Source organism: Thalassophryne amazonica, chromosome 14 (assembly GCF_902500255.1).
Source record: "Thalassophryne amazonica chromosome 14, fThaAma1.1, whole genome shotgun sequence".
Lineage (NCBI taxonomy): Eukaryota > Metazoa > Chordata > Actinopteri > Batrachoidiformes > Batrachoididae > Thalassophryne > Thalassophryne amazonica.
Genome location: NC_047116.1, coordinates 21,452,456 through 21,467,540, shown reverse-complemented (window position 1 = coordinate 21,467,540; position 15,085 = coordinate 21,452,456). Strand labels below are relative to the sequence as shown.

At 40.3% G+C, this 15,085-nt stretch overlaps 1 protein-coding gene across 1 annotated transcript in view; it reads left to right on the top strand.

The window, feature by feature from the left end:
• Positions 1–14,064, top strand: part of gpr156 (G protein-coupled receptor 156) — a 33,821-nt gene extending 19,757 nt beyond the window's left edge. Inside the window, exons 3-10 of the mRNA XM_034186604.1 lie at positions 2,910–3,037; positions 3,143–3,278; positions 4,071–4,181; positions 4,413–4,538; positions 4,833–4,928; positions 7,418–7,654; positions 11,298–11,456; positions 12,293–14,064. Coding sequence (XP_034042495.1) covers positions 2,910–3,037; positions 3,143–3,278; positions 4,071–4,181; positions 4,413–4,538; positions 4,833–4,928; positions 7,418–7,654; positions 11,298–11,456; positions 12,293–13,684 — 2,385 coding nt within the window. The 3' untranslated portion in view covers positions 13,685–14,064. The remainder of the gene's footprint in view (positions 1–2,909; positions 3,038–3,142; positions 3,279–4,070; positions 4,182–4,412; positions 4,539–4,832; positions 4,929–7,417; positions 7,655–11,297; positions 11,457–12,292) is intronic.
• Positions 14,065–15,085: the final 1,021 nt, after the last annotated feature.

Genomic DNA, 15,085 nt, shown 5'->3' with positions numbered 1-15,085 from the left:
TTCATAACTAAAGGCTGTAGTCAGTGCAAGGTCTGTATGGGCATTAGCAGGTACGTCGGTTGTTGTGAAGTGGGACCTTGATGTACAACCCCAATTCCATTGAAGTTGGGACGTTGTGTAAAATGTAAATAAAAACAGAATACATTGATTTGCAAATCCTCTTCAACCTATATTCAATTGAATACACATCAAACTGATAAACTTTATTGTTTTTGTGCAAATATTTGCTCATTTTGAAATGGATGCCTGCAACACCTTTTAAAAAAAGCTGGGACAGTGGTATGTTTACCACTGTGTTACATCACCTTTCCTTCTAACAACACTCAATAAGCGTTTGGGAACTGAGGACATTAATTGTTGAAGCTTTGTAATTGCAATTCTTTCCCATTCTTGCTTGATGTACGACTTCAGTTGTTCAATAGTCCGGGCTCTCTGTTGTTGTATTTTGCGCTTCATAATGTTGCTCACATTTTCAATGTGCGATGGGTCTGGACTGCAGGCAGGCCAGTCTAGTACCCGCACTCTTTTACTACGAAGCCACGCTGTTGTAACACGTGCAGAATGTGGATTGGCATTGTCTTGCTGAAATAAGCAGGGACGTCCCTGAAAAAGACATTGCTTGGATGGCAGCATGTGTTGCTCCAAAACAAGGATGTACCTTTCAGTATTGTTGGTGCCATCACAGATGTGTAAGTTGTCCATGCCATGGGCACTAACACACCCCCATACCATCACAGATGCTGGCTTTTGAACTTTGTGCTGGTAACAGTCTGGATGGTCTTTTTCCTCTTTTGTCCAGAGGACACGACGTCCATGATTTCCAAAAACAATTTGAAATGTGGACTCATCAGACCACAGCACACTTTTCCACTTTGTGTCTGTTCAATTCAAATGAGCTTCAAATGAGAGAAGGTGGTGGTGTTTCTGGATGTTGTTGATATATGGCTTTTACTTTGCATGGAAGAGTTTTAACTTGCACTTATAGATGTAGCGACAAACTGTGTTAACTGACAATGGTTTTCTGAAGTGTTCCTGAGCCCACGTAGTAAGATCCTTTACACAATGATGTGTTGCATTTTAATGCAGTGCCGCCTGAGGGTTAAAGGTCACGGGCATTCAGTGTTGGTTTTCGGCCTTGCCGCTTACGTGTAGAAAGTTCTCCAGATTCTCTGAATCTTCTTATTATATTATGGACTGTAGATGATGGAATCCCTAATTTCCTTGCAATTGAACGTTGAGAAACATTGTTCTTAAACTGCTGAAATATTTTTTCATGCAGTTGTTCACAAAGTGGTGAGCCTCACCCCGTCTTTGCTTGTGAATGGCTGAGCTTTTTGGGGATGCTCCTTTTATACCCAATCATGACACTCACCTGTTTCCAATTAGGTGTTCTTTGAGCATTCATCAACTTTCCCAGTCTTTTGTTGCCCCGTCCCAACTTTTTTGAAACGTGTTGCAGGCATCCATTTCAAAATGAGCAAATATTTGCACAAAAACAACAAAGTTTATCAGTTTTAACATTAAATATCTTGTCTTTGTGGTGTATTCAATTGAATATAGGTTGAAGAGGATTTGCAAATCACTGTATTCTGTTTTTATTTACATTATACACAACGTCACAACTTCATTGGAATTGGGGTTGTAAGTGTAAGTGCACAACCTACTGTCAGAAACTTGTACTGCAGCTACAATGACTTATTTTCATCCGCTTACTCCAATGAAGGGTCACCGGGGGGGAACTCCTGCCCATCCCAGCAGTCATAGGGCGTGAGGCGGGGTACACCCTGGACAGGACGCCAGTCTGTCACAGGGCCACATACAGACAAACAAACACATTCACACTCCGCACACACACCTACGGACAATTTAAAGTTTCCAATTCACCTAACTTGTATGTCTTTGGATGTGGGAGGAAGCTGGAGGACCTGGAGGGAACCCACGCAAACACAGGGAGAACATGCAAACTCCACACGGAAAGGCCCCAGGAGGGAATTGATCCCATGACCTTCTTGCTGTTAGGCAACAGTGCTAACCACTAATCCACCGTGCCGCCCGGCTACAGAATGTAATTTAAATGAAGAGAATCCTTTAATATCCTGTAATGCCAAGTCAGACTTAAAATGCTAAACGGACTGCATTTATACAGCACTTTTCCATTTGACTCACAAGCTCAAAGCGCTTTACAATGATGCCTCACATTCACACACCAGTTTCAGGGTGCAGCCATGCAAGGGGCTCACTACACACTGGGAGTAACTTGGGGATTACAGACCTTGCCCAAGTGATTGTGTTGTCTGGCTGGGGTTTGAATCAAGAATCCTCTGGTCACAAACCTGACACTTAACCATTTGACCATCACCTCCCGTGGTAAAAACAACTATTTTGCACCAAGTCCACGGCTCCCAAAAGAAAACATCAGCAAACCAAATTTTGCAATGTTAAAATTTCAAAAATAAAAATAAAAAAAGGTTCAATCCCTTTATTTGGAGGAATGGACCCCAGATCTTAATGGTGTTTGTGTTTCAGGAGAGGACCAAACTTTGCATTAAGATTCACAACCAAAAAAAAATAACTATCAGCATGTCCTGACTTACAAAATACAGCCTACTTGTTTCTCATTTTCTATTTGTGGATCCAACTCAAATGCAATTAATGTTACTTATGTGGTTACTTAAAAAAAAAAAAAAAACTCCTCCTTGGATTTGTAACTTTGCATTTGTCGTTTTTTTTTTTTTTTTTTTTTTTTTGCCTTAATAAAGTCTTGTTGACTGAGATGCTCATTTTGTGATTTTTTTTTTTCACACCGCTCACATCTGGATTTCCTGTTATCGGTGGAACCCTCCAGCTGTTGTACCCAAACTGTCTGTGCAACATGTCCGTGAAAAGCGTGTGCATGTGTTTGTGTGCAGATGGCCGTGGAGCTGCCGCGGCGCTCTCTGTCCCCAGTGCTCAGTGCTGTGGTGTGGACGCTGTTGTCTTGCGGCATTCTTCTGGCATTCTGCTTCCTCCTCTTCACACTTTGCTTCAAAAACAACAGGTAGAGCAACAAGTCTGGACAAACACAAATGCACCAAGCTGCAAAGCCAATGCGATTAAACTGTGCGTGCTTATTTGATATTATTATTATTGTTGTTATTATCAGGATGGTGAAGATGTCCAGCCCCAACCTGAATGTTCTGACCCTCTTTGGAAGCATCCTCACCTACAGCAGCGGCTTCCTGTTTGCCGTCGATGATCGAACGCGCTCACAAAGTGGAGCAGCCACAGCTGTGCTACAAGTGAGCGCCAGAGACAAGTTCGCTTTTTGACATTAAAACATTAATGCACAAACTAGAGGTGGGCGGATCGATCCTAATATCGATAATATCCATACCAACGCTGGTATTGATATTGAATGATCCTTGCGTAAAAAGATCGATACTCAAGCTTTTTTCTCTCCTGCACGCACTGACTGCTGCGCACGCAGATTCATCAAAGTCTACTCTCTGTCTGTAAGAGCAGCACTGCACTGTGTCACACAACACGGAGCAGCGCACCCTCCCCCCTCTGGTCTTTTGTTGTTGCGTAAGTTAGATCAACTCTAACTTACAAACCTAAGTTCAAACAACTTAATTAATTCAGGTTTGTCTTTTTTCAGTGTGTTAGTTATTTAAAACCTAGGTTGTTAGCGATATTTTGTTGGTATTTTAAACATACACTCAGTTTTGAACTTTCAGGACATCTGCCCCGTTCACACTAATTTTAAAAAAGAGTTTATACTCAAAGGCCTAATTGTTAACCATGTTTTTATATGACTAAAGTTGAAAAAAAGTCATAGTTTCCTTTAGTGCAGTTAAATCACTACCACCCCCTACTGGACAGTGCTATAATGCAGCTCAGACTCTGTTCTATGACATCATCACCAGTACTGTAATGTTTTAACACACAGCAGAAAACAGCCAGTTTTCTGTTAATTTCTAATTTTTTTGTTTCTAAAATCAATTTTCTTTTTACATAATTATTTTTGACAGCCCTGAAATTTGATATTAATTTTAGAACTTTTTAAAATCTTTTCCGTGGTCATCCCATAGGCTCGAGTGTGGACTCTTTGCGTGGGCACCACTCTGGTGTTTGGCCCGATTTTGGTGAAGACGTGGAGACTGTACAGAGTGTTTACGCAGCGTGTGCCTGGAAAAAGAGTGGTATGCCCCCTGCTGGTCACATATCTTTCCAACATATAATGTTCATGACCTTTTTCTCAAAGTGCATGCTTTTAATGTCCTTAGATGTTATTTTCTCATCCATTCATCTTTTACATTAAATATGAATTATAATCCTGTGCCTGCACCATGTATATAATCTTGCAGAAAAGATGAAATGAGCACATTTATTGTGTTGTCGCACGTCATGTCATGAAGGCTGTTTGTGTTCAGATCATCCCAGACATCCAGCTGATGGGTATGGTGGCTCTGCTGATCCTGTTGGACATGCTGGTTCTCACTGCCTGGAACCTGACCGACCCCATTAGGTGTTCACGATCAGTTGGGGCTGTAGTCAAGGTGATTTTGTAGGTTTCTAAACATAAGTTGGAAAACCTTTTGAGTTTAATTTCCCATAGTGTGCAATTTCAGTTCTTGTGAATTTACCCAAATAAGTGGTTTTTCACAAGCAGATGGACAGCTACTTTGATTTGAAAAGAAAAAGTGTATTTATGATGAAATTTAATGAAATGATTTTGTACAAAGCTTAATTTTCCTCAAGCTAATTGTGTTAAGGTTACATATCGTTTATACACTCTCAGCCGACGTTAATCGATCAGAGGATGTCTTGATGTTTTGTTTCTGTGGGTCCAGGTGTTGGAGAAAGACGTGTTCTACTCTTTGTCACAGCTGGACTCCTGTTCCTCTGTGTATTCGGACCTGTGGATCATCATTATCACTGTGTTGAAAGTAAGGCTCATTTTTACTAATGTAATGATAAAACTAACACCGTAGCAAGGCCCAGTTGTTGGATAGCTAAGGATCATATTTTCAATAAACAGGTATAGAATCATGAAAGAATGTTAACATCAGCACAAGATCAGAAGGGTGAAAGATACATAAGGGATTTTGTTTTCTCTGAATATGGAATCTTTAAAAATGTCTTGGCTCCGCCCATGATCTTTTTCATATGTTTGCCTTTGACAAGCAGTGTCGGAATTTATATCAAGGGACAACCAATGTGTGGTATGTTCATGGAAGAACCAATCAAATATACACACAATATTTACAAATAAATTAATAGTGGGTGACAGCATATACTGTCGAATTAGATATACAAAACCTTATTAGGGTGTATATCAAGTTTAAACAAATTTGAATTCCACTGATGACAAAATACATCAATTTTAATGGCAAAACCACTAAAATCAGTCCACATTAGCATGTTGTGTGGAACGACAGGATGTACAGTGCATTCAGAAAGTATTCACAGCCCTTTAGTTTTTCCACATTTTATGTTAAAGCCATATTCCAAAATGAATGAAACTATTTTTTTCTTCAAACGTCTGCACACAATACCCCATAACGACAAAGTGAAAAAAGATTTTTTTTTTTTTTTTTTTTTAGATTTTTGCAAATTTATCAGAAAATAAAAAAAACTAATAAATCACATGTGCATAAGTATTCACAGTCTTTGCCATGAAGCTCAAAATTGAGCTCAGGTGCATCCTGTTTCCACTGGTGAGCCTTGAGATGTTTCTACAGCTTAATTGGAGTCCACCTGGGTTACATTTAGTTGATTGGCCATGATTTGGAAAGACACACACCAGTCTGTATGTAAGGTCCCACTGTTGAACTAAGCATGTTGTTGGCTTCTGGTTTATTCTTCTCTACAAGAGTCAAGACAGAAGTCAGACTACCAGAGCAAGAATTTTAGCTGAGGAAGCTTCTGTGATTTGAAGCTTCTGTGATTTGAAGCGAAACGTCCTCACGTCACGCAACCCAGTCCAGTCGAAGATTCAGGCTTCTCTACTATGGAAACCACCTGGACAACTGAGAGCCTACACAGAAACTAAGCATGAAGTCAAAATAATTGTCTGTAGACCTCTAAGACAGGAGTGTCTCAAGGCACATATCTGGGGAAGAGTACAGAAACATTTCTGCTGCTTTGAAGGTCTCAATGAGCACAGTGGCCTCCATCATCCATAAATGGAAGAAGTTGAGATCCACCAGGACTCTTCCTAGAGTTGGCCGCCTGTCTAAACTGAGCGATTAAGGGAGAAGGGGCTTAGTCAGGGAGGTGACCAAGAACCTGATGGTCAGTCTGTCAGACCTCCAGAATTTCTCTGTGGAGAGAGGAGAACCGTCCAACCATCTCTGCAGCAATCCACCAGTCAGGCCTGTATGGTAGAGTGACCAGATGGAACCACTCCTTAGTAAAAGGCACATGGCAGCCCACCTGGAGTTTGCGAAAAGGCACCTGAAAGACTCTCAGACCATGAGAAACAAAATTCTTTGGTTACATGAGACAAAGATTGAACTCTTTGACGTGAATGCCAGGCATTATGTTTGGAAGAAACCACACAGTAAAATCACCAGTGTTAAATTAACACTGACAGTGAACATATGGGCCAGAATCCGATTGAACATTTTTGGAGAGATCTAAAAATGGCTCCCCATCCAGCCTGATGGAGCTTGAGAAGTGCTGCAAAGAGGAATGGGATATAACTGCCCAAAGATAGGTGCACCGAGCTTGTGGCATCATATTCAAGAACACTTGAGACTGTAATTGCTGCCAAAGGTGCATCAACAAAGCATTAAGCAAATGGTGTGAATACTTATGTACACGTGATTTATTAGTTTTTTTTTTTTAATAAATTTGCAAAAAAAAAAAAAAAAAACTTTTTTCATGTTGTCATTATGGTATGTTGTGAGTAGAATTTTGAGGGGAAAAAATGAATTTACTCAATTTTGGAATAAGGCTGTAACATAACAACATATGCAAAAAGTGAAGTGCTGTGAATATTTTCCAGATGCACGGATTACCGTGTCAGAAATCACAGCCATCTTGTACAAAGGCAGCTTTTTTTCTTTTACACATTGCTTGCTTTTTTATGAATTACCAGTCAGATTTTGGTAGTTGTATGTCAAAACTGAATTATTCTCTTTGAATTTTGGAGTTCAGTTTTGTAAACTAGCATTATCGTCACTGTACAGTCATGCTTTCAATGTCAAAGTGACACGGTTAGTTTTTCGTAAGAGCGAGCGCACCTGAATGAAGGATATGTTTTTGAACTCATGATTAACTGTTTAAATAATTATCTTCAGAAAGAATATCATGTTTACCTGGTTTTCTTTATGATATCACTAGTGCTAGTCAGTGAATGAATATTTAATGTATATTTTTTTTCAACTACCTGCTCCAATATATTGACTTGTACTCCTGCCGCTATCTTTAGGGTTGTCTTCTCCTTTATGGAACCTACCTGGCTGGGTTGACTAGCAACGTCAGCCACCCTCCAGTCAACCAGTCACCAACCATCATCACAGCAGTCAGTTTGGTCGCCTTGTCCTCAGCCGTGGCGGTCCCTGTGTCCATCTTTCTGCAGGCCTGGCCCAATCTGGTCTACAGCACCGTGGCTGGAGCCATCTTCATCTGCACACTGGCTACCAACTGTATGATATTTGTGCCTCAGGTAGGAAGATCATCTGAAACACGTACGCTTTGTGTCATGGTTCTACTGGTCATGTTGTTCTGACTTTCAGATATTCTCAAATGATCTTTGGTTCTATGCCCTGTTCACTGATATCCTAAAGTACATCTAACATCTCTTTTGTTTTGTAGTCCACCTGTGGTAGTTCAGCCATAAACCTCTAAAGAGGAGTACTTTATATGTTTAGATTGAACTTTCATGCATTTATTTTGTCTTTTGTGTTATATTTATGATTTAATTCAAGAGAAATATTGAGTAGAAAGCATCAATAAAGTCAAGAAAATGCACCCTGAAGTTGGCATTCAGACTAAACTCAACCTTAATTTCTTGTTAGTGTTGGACATTTTCAGTACGGCCTTTAGGATGCAATATAATAATAACCCTTACCAAAAAATAGTACTGATAAGTATATAAAAAGTAAACTAGAAGTATACTTCAAACATACTTGCATATACTACTTTTTGGTAAGGGAAAGCAACTGTTTCTACTTTTGAAGAAATAATTGTGCCCCGTTTCTGACAGACCATTAAACATTATTATTAGTTCTTAGTTAAATCTACAATTTTATGATACTTTTATAGGATGAAAACATCAGGCTCTTTAATCTCAGAGAGGAGGTAATCTAAAGAGCTAGCTAGCTATGCTAATTCCAGTGGCAATAGTTGCTGTTGTTGGTTGTTCTCAGATATTTTAACACAGTTGTAATTTGAAGAAATAGTGAACAACATTAACCTTTTATGTGTTAAAGTGAATCCAACAGTAAGTCTGAGACGAGAGCAAACCAATATATCAGCAGTTATGGAGCTATCAATGTTCTAGCTAGCTAGCTCAAGTGCTCAGAGACTGTAAGCCAGTAAATTCCCAGTTCTGAGGTAAGACGTAGTCAAACGTCTGACAACCAGCATGCAAAAAACAGACAGTCTAGTCTGACAGATCGAAAGTGGAGCAAGACAGGAATATAACTATCCGTCTGTTAGAACAAGACTAATAAAGTCTATGACTGTTTTGCCTCCACACGTTCGGTACGTGTGTACTTTTGCTGTGACTATCAGTAGAGTGTGACTCACTTATAAGATGTTTGTGAGTCAACACCACTACTTGGTCTTTGCCAACAAGTTTATGACCCTTTAAGTGGCTGGATGTGGGCTTATGTAAGGACAAAGGAATGTTTCTTCGGTGGAAAGGAGGAAATATCTTCGCGGTGAGCAACATATTGTAACGCACACCTGGTCAAAAGGTCTCATGTCAAATAATCCTGGTACTCAACTAATACTGCAGTGTGCACCTCACTCGAAACTTCTTTTTCATCTGTCTCTCCAATAAACAATAGTCAAGTCAAGAGCAGGTATTTATTAACATATTTTTCTCTATTGTTTTCCCCAAATAATGGAATAATTTCTCAATACTGAAAAGAAATATTGCTTTCCTGGGTTGATAGAATATGTAGCCTTCTGGGTGTTTATTTTAGCCTACAGATTTCATTATGCAGTATGCCACAGAAGTGGAAATGCATTTACAACCCCTGGCAAAAATTATGGAATCACCGGCCTCAGAGGATATTTCATTCAGTTGTTTAATTTTGTAGAAAAAAAGCAGATCACAGACATGACACAAAACTAAAGTAATTTCAAATGGCAACTTTCTGGCTTTAAGAAACACTATAAGAAATCAAGAAAAAAAGATTGTGGCAAAGATTGTTACTTTTTTAGACCAAGCAGAGGAAAAAAATATGGAATCACTCAATTCTGAGGAAAAAATTATGGAATCACCCTGTAAATTTTCATCCCCCAAATTAACACCTGCATCAAATCAGATCTGCTCGTTGACATTGACCCTATGCCATGACATTGACCCTATGTGTCTTTTTGCAAGGAATGTTTTTGCAGTTTTTGCTCTATGGCAAGATGCATTATCATCTTGAAAAATGATTTCATCATCCCCAAACATCCTTTCAATTGTCCAAAATATCAACATAAACTTGTGCATTTATTGATGATGTAATGACAGCCATCTCCCCAGTGCCTTTACCTGACATGCAGCCCCATATCATCAATGACTGTGGAAATTTACATGTTCTCTTCAGGCAGTCATCTTTATAAATCTCATTGGAAAGGCACCAAACAAAAGTTCCAGCATCATCACCTTGCCCAATGCAGATTCGAGATTCATCACTGAATATGACTTTCATCCAGTCATCCACAGTCCACAATTGCTTTTCCTTAGCCCATTGTAACCTTGTTTTTTTCTGTTTAGGTGTTAATGATGCCTTTCGTTTAGCTTTTCTGTATGTAAATCCCATTTCCTTTAGGCGGTTTCTTACAGTTCGGTCACAGACGTTGACTCCAGTTTCCTCCCATTCGTTCCTCATTTGTTTTATTGTACATTTTTCGATTTTTGAGACATATTGCTTTAAGTTTTCTGTCTTGACACTTTGATGTCTTCCTTGGTCTACCAGTATGTTTGCCTTTAACAACCTTCCCATGTTGTTTGTATTTGGTCCAGAGTTTAGACACAGCTGACTGTGAACAACCAACATCTTTTGCAACATTGCGTGATGATTTACTCTCTTTTAAGAGTTTGATAATCCTCTCCTTTGTTTCAATTGACATCTCTCGTGTTGGAGCCATGATTCATGTCAGTCCACTTGGTGCAACAGCTCTCCAAGGTGTGTTCACTCCTTTTTAGATGCAGACTAACGAGCAGATCTGATATGATGCAGGTGTTAGTTTTGGGAATGAAAATTTACAGGGTGATTCCATAATTTTTGCCAGGGGTTGTATGTGCAGTATGCAAAGATGGAAACTCCCAAATGTGAACTCAGACCATATAGGAATTCTGCTACTGCATAAGTTATGCACAAAGTTGTTGCATAACTTCAGAAGTATTTTTTAAATTTGGTATGATTTTCAAATGGTGCAGACACCAAACTATGGAGGGGCAACAGATCCTGGATGGCAACCACTCAGGAAGACAAGTGATCCATAGTAGCCATCTACAACCGCAATTCCATTGAAGTTGGGAAGTTGTGTAAAATGTAAATAAAAACAGAATACAATGATTTGCAAATCCTCTTCAACCTATATTCATTTGAATACACCACAAATACAAGATATTTAATGTTCAAGCTGATAAACTTTATTGTTTTTGTGCAAATATTTGCTCATTTTGAAACCTGGAAGTAAACAAAACTCTCATTGGAGGTGTTTCTTAGCAACGGCACTCGCGAGGCCGCTTATGCCCATGAAAATTGATGACTAACGTTAGACGGCTAATCTACAAGTTTAGTCGTCGATGTGAAATGGAGATTAGACGGCTGATGTTGGATGACTAACCTTAGTCGACTAAGTACGTTTAGTAGACTAAAAGATTAGTCTGCTTTATGAACTTTGCCCAGGTCTGCAAGTGACTAAAATTATTTTGTCATGTTGTGAAACCAAAAGTGTGCTTTCTTGAGGTACTAACAAATCCATTCTGTTGAAAACAAGTATTGTTTTCTCGTGATCACAAGAACATTTTTCATGATCTCGGAAAAGCAATAATGAAAGAAATATGTCAATTTATGGTCGCTGTGGGCTTCCATACAAATATCACAAATGTATACATGTAGTATGTACCTGTTCTCCAGCTGCTCCAGTGTCGCCAGTTTGAGGAGGATCAGAGCAATCCCAGTCAGATGGCGAAGTATTTCAGCAGTCCGAGTAAGAGCCAGGCCTCAGTGTACAGCCAGGAAGAAATCTACTACCTGCTGGGAGAAAACAACTCCATGAAGAAGCTCCTTAACGAGGTGCCCATTGACAGCACTGTTTTTTTAGCCTGCACCTGGAAAATACAACGTGCACAACAGTATGTGCTGGTTTATGGACTTGGAGTATCTTCAAGAGATTGTGTTTAGTCAGGCCTCTTCTGACTTTGTTCTTCTTGTTGTCTGCACAGATCAAGAACATTGAAAATATGAGAATATTTTCACATTATTTCTGGCATGCATTTCCATCCAGCAGAAAAGACAATATTCCAAAATTTACCAAAGAAAAACTGATGAAATGTTGGACACATTTGTGTCACTATGGCAAAGCTGAGTGGTATCAAAATGTTAGACCCCATAACAACCTCACAGGCCCAGCATTAAAAATTACAACCTCTAAAGAGCCTTTTGATGACATTTGGTGTGATTTTGGGAATAAGTAGACCAAATTAAATTGAATTTTGGATCTAGGATTCAGAAGTTTTATATGTTCAGGAACATTTAATTCAAAAGTTTCTTCCTAATGAACTTCAATAACATTTTGTGAGCAAGCGAATAATGTCCTAGGGAATAATTTATGCCATTTTAGTCAATATTGAACATATTCTGGATCCAGATGAATGTTTACAATATATAGCAACATTGGACTCATAAAAGGTATGAATGGATCTCGATTGAATTTTATGAGCAGCACACAGATAAGTTCTTAGGAAACAAGTCTTGTTGCTTGATGCTAAATGCAAGTGAAAGTTGGTATTTTGGCAGTAGGGAAGATGTGGTTTTGGTGCATTTTATGATAAAATTGAAGATTTTTTAAAATACTATTTAAACAAAATGTACAACTTTGTGATGATCTTTTCTTTTTTAACAATCTTCAGAAGAATGCTGTGATTGACAGTCTGCAAGAACAGGTGAACAATGCCAAAGACAAACTACTACGCCTCATGTCATCCAGTGAGCCCAATGTGGATCAGGAGATGGACTCCTCCGCTACCAACATCAACTCCTCCTCCACTCAGACCACAGAGCTTCAGGCTGAAGGACTTCCATCTAGTCTGGCTCAGAGAGATGTCAAACCCAGAAAGTCAAGATCTCACCTCTCTCTTTCACCAATGTCATCTAATGTTCTATCACCTTCTGAGCCTCCTTCTCCTCTTCCAACCTTCACCAACCCTGCTGCTGCTTTGTCTCCTCTCCCCGAGGATGAACACATGGATCTGACTGAGATGCGCATCTCCAGAACCCACCCTACAGAAGCTGAGCCATCAGAGTCTATAACAGAGGAGGACCTAAAAGACTCAGTGTCCCTCCAGTCATCTGGCTTAACGAGACCTACCCCAAATGTATCTCCAACTAACTTCATCACCTCGTTACATTCCTTTAAAGGATCAAAACCTTGTGAAGTTGAAGCTTTAGGCAGTCCGAGTAGCATCGTGACCCAGATCAGACCAAATGCCAGACTGACTGGATTTGTTAGCAGCGAGCAATTGCAGGAGATTTTGCAGGAGCTGAGCGTGGATGCCATTTTAGAAAGAATGCTCCGCTCTCCGACCCAGGCTTCATGGACGCCTTCTCAACTAAACTCTACTCAAATCCCCCTACCCACCCCGCACACACCTCGGACCCGTCTTCCAACTACTCAAGACCATTATCCCAGCATCTCCCCCTACGCAATGAGGAAGCGCCGACCGCCCTTCCACTCCTCAAGAACAGGAGTTTCACCTCCTTGTTTCTACCTAGGGGTAGATCTTCCAGATCCTGGGAAGATGAGGAATGTCTGTGAAGCCCAACAATCAGGCAGGCCCACCTGGAAAACATCTCCTCCCTCTGAGGGAGATTGTGGGGATGATATGCCACAGCAGCTACTAACCGGTGACCTCGAAGTAGAACAGGAGAACGAAGAAGTAGAAGAAGGACAAAGACATCGAGTGAGGAGAAAGTGCGCGAGGTCTCACAGGTGTTCCGTCCCACTACATGCAGAACATGGTCCCACAAGTCCAATGGGTATGGAAGTGGGTGTTGAGAATAGGCGGCTTAGAAGACACCACAGAGACTCCTGTGGGTACTGGGACTCAGACTCCAGCAGCTCAACGGACTATTGTTACTACCATCGTCCTTACTGTGACTCCTGCCTGCAGGGGGGCCTCCTTCTGTCCACAGACTCCTCCTCAGACTCCTCGGACAGCGAGTATGATGGCTACACCGGTGGCTTCCATGGCTCCCAGCACCCTGTTGTATTCAAAGATGACCTCAAACCCACATTTGTATGAACGTGCCTTTACTGCACTTTACAAGTGTCTTCACAAACACAACCGGTCTACACTACCTGTGAGACATTAGGACACTGGGCAAGTGAGCATTGAGGATAACGTAGACATGTTTCATTCATCATAAAGCAAATGTTGATGGCATGATGGTGCTGGTGTCTACGTAGATTCCCTGTGAATACTCTGGCTTCCAGCTAGAGTCCAAAAACTGTTGGCTAGGTGTGAATGTAAGAGTGGATCTTGTGTGTTTTAACACTGTGATGGACGTCCCCAGTCTGTTCTGCAAACGTATCCTGAGAAAGGCTTCACAACAATCATGACCATCAGAATTAGCGATGGATGAACGGACTGGAAAAAAAAATTGTTAATTTAAAATAAATCTGTTGTTTGGGAAACAATTGGCAGCTGTGGATGCTCGAATAATTCTGTAAAATAGAAAAAGTACATGTCTTTATAGGATAACCTGTAAATTTTACTATCATTTCTAAAAATAAGTAAACAAAATGACATTTTCTTAAACCAGTAAATCCAACAGCATTTTTCTGATGAATTAGCATGATCGTGCTACTTTTAAGATAATTATTCAGTAAAATTTTAATGAAGTTAGCACTTATTGCACATCAAATTCCTTTCAATGAGATTTTAATCAGTCTTCTTAAATTTTTCTCTTTGTCACCATATTAGTTTTGGTTTGGGATCCACATGCTTGATTTGGCTTTTCTAAGTCCTGCTTTACGTGACCGGCCTTGAACTGGAAATCCTGTTTGGGAAGGAAGAGAACAAACTGATTGCAACAATACGAGGGCTGTCAATGAAGTAACGGTCCTTTTTATTTTTTTCAAAAACTATATGGATTTCATTCATATGTTTTTACGTCAGACATGCTTGAACCCTCGTGCGCATGCGTGAGTTTTTCCACGCCTGTCGGTGACGTAATTCGCCTGTGAGCACTCCTTGTGGGAGGAGTCGTCCAGCCCCTCGTCGGAATTCCTTTGTCTGAGAAGTTGCTGAGAGACTGGCGCGTTGTTTGATCAAAATTTTTTCTAAACCTGTGAGACACATCGAAGTGGACACGGTTCGAAAAATTAAGCTGGTTTTCAGTGAAAATTTTAACGGCTGATGAGAGATTTTGAGGTGATTCTGTCGCTTTAAGGACTTCCCACGGTGTGAGACGTCGCGCAGCGCTCTCAGGCAGCGTCATCAGCCTGGTCAAGCTGAAAACCTCCACATTTCAGGCTCTATTGATCCAGGACGTCGTGACAGAACAGAGAAGTTTCAGAAGAAGTCGGTTTCAGCATTTTATCTGGATATTCCACTGTTAAAGGAGATTTTTTTAATGAAAGACGTGCGGACGGGTCCGCGCGTCGGGACGCAGCCGCCGCGACGCTCCGCCACAAGAAAAAC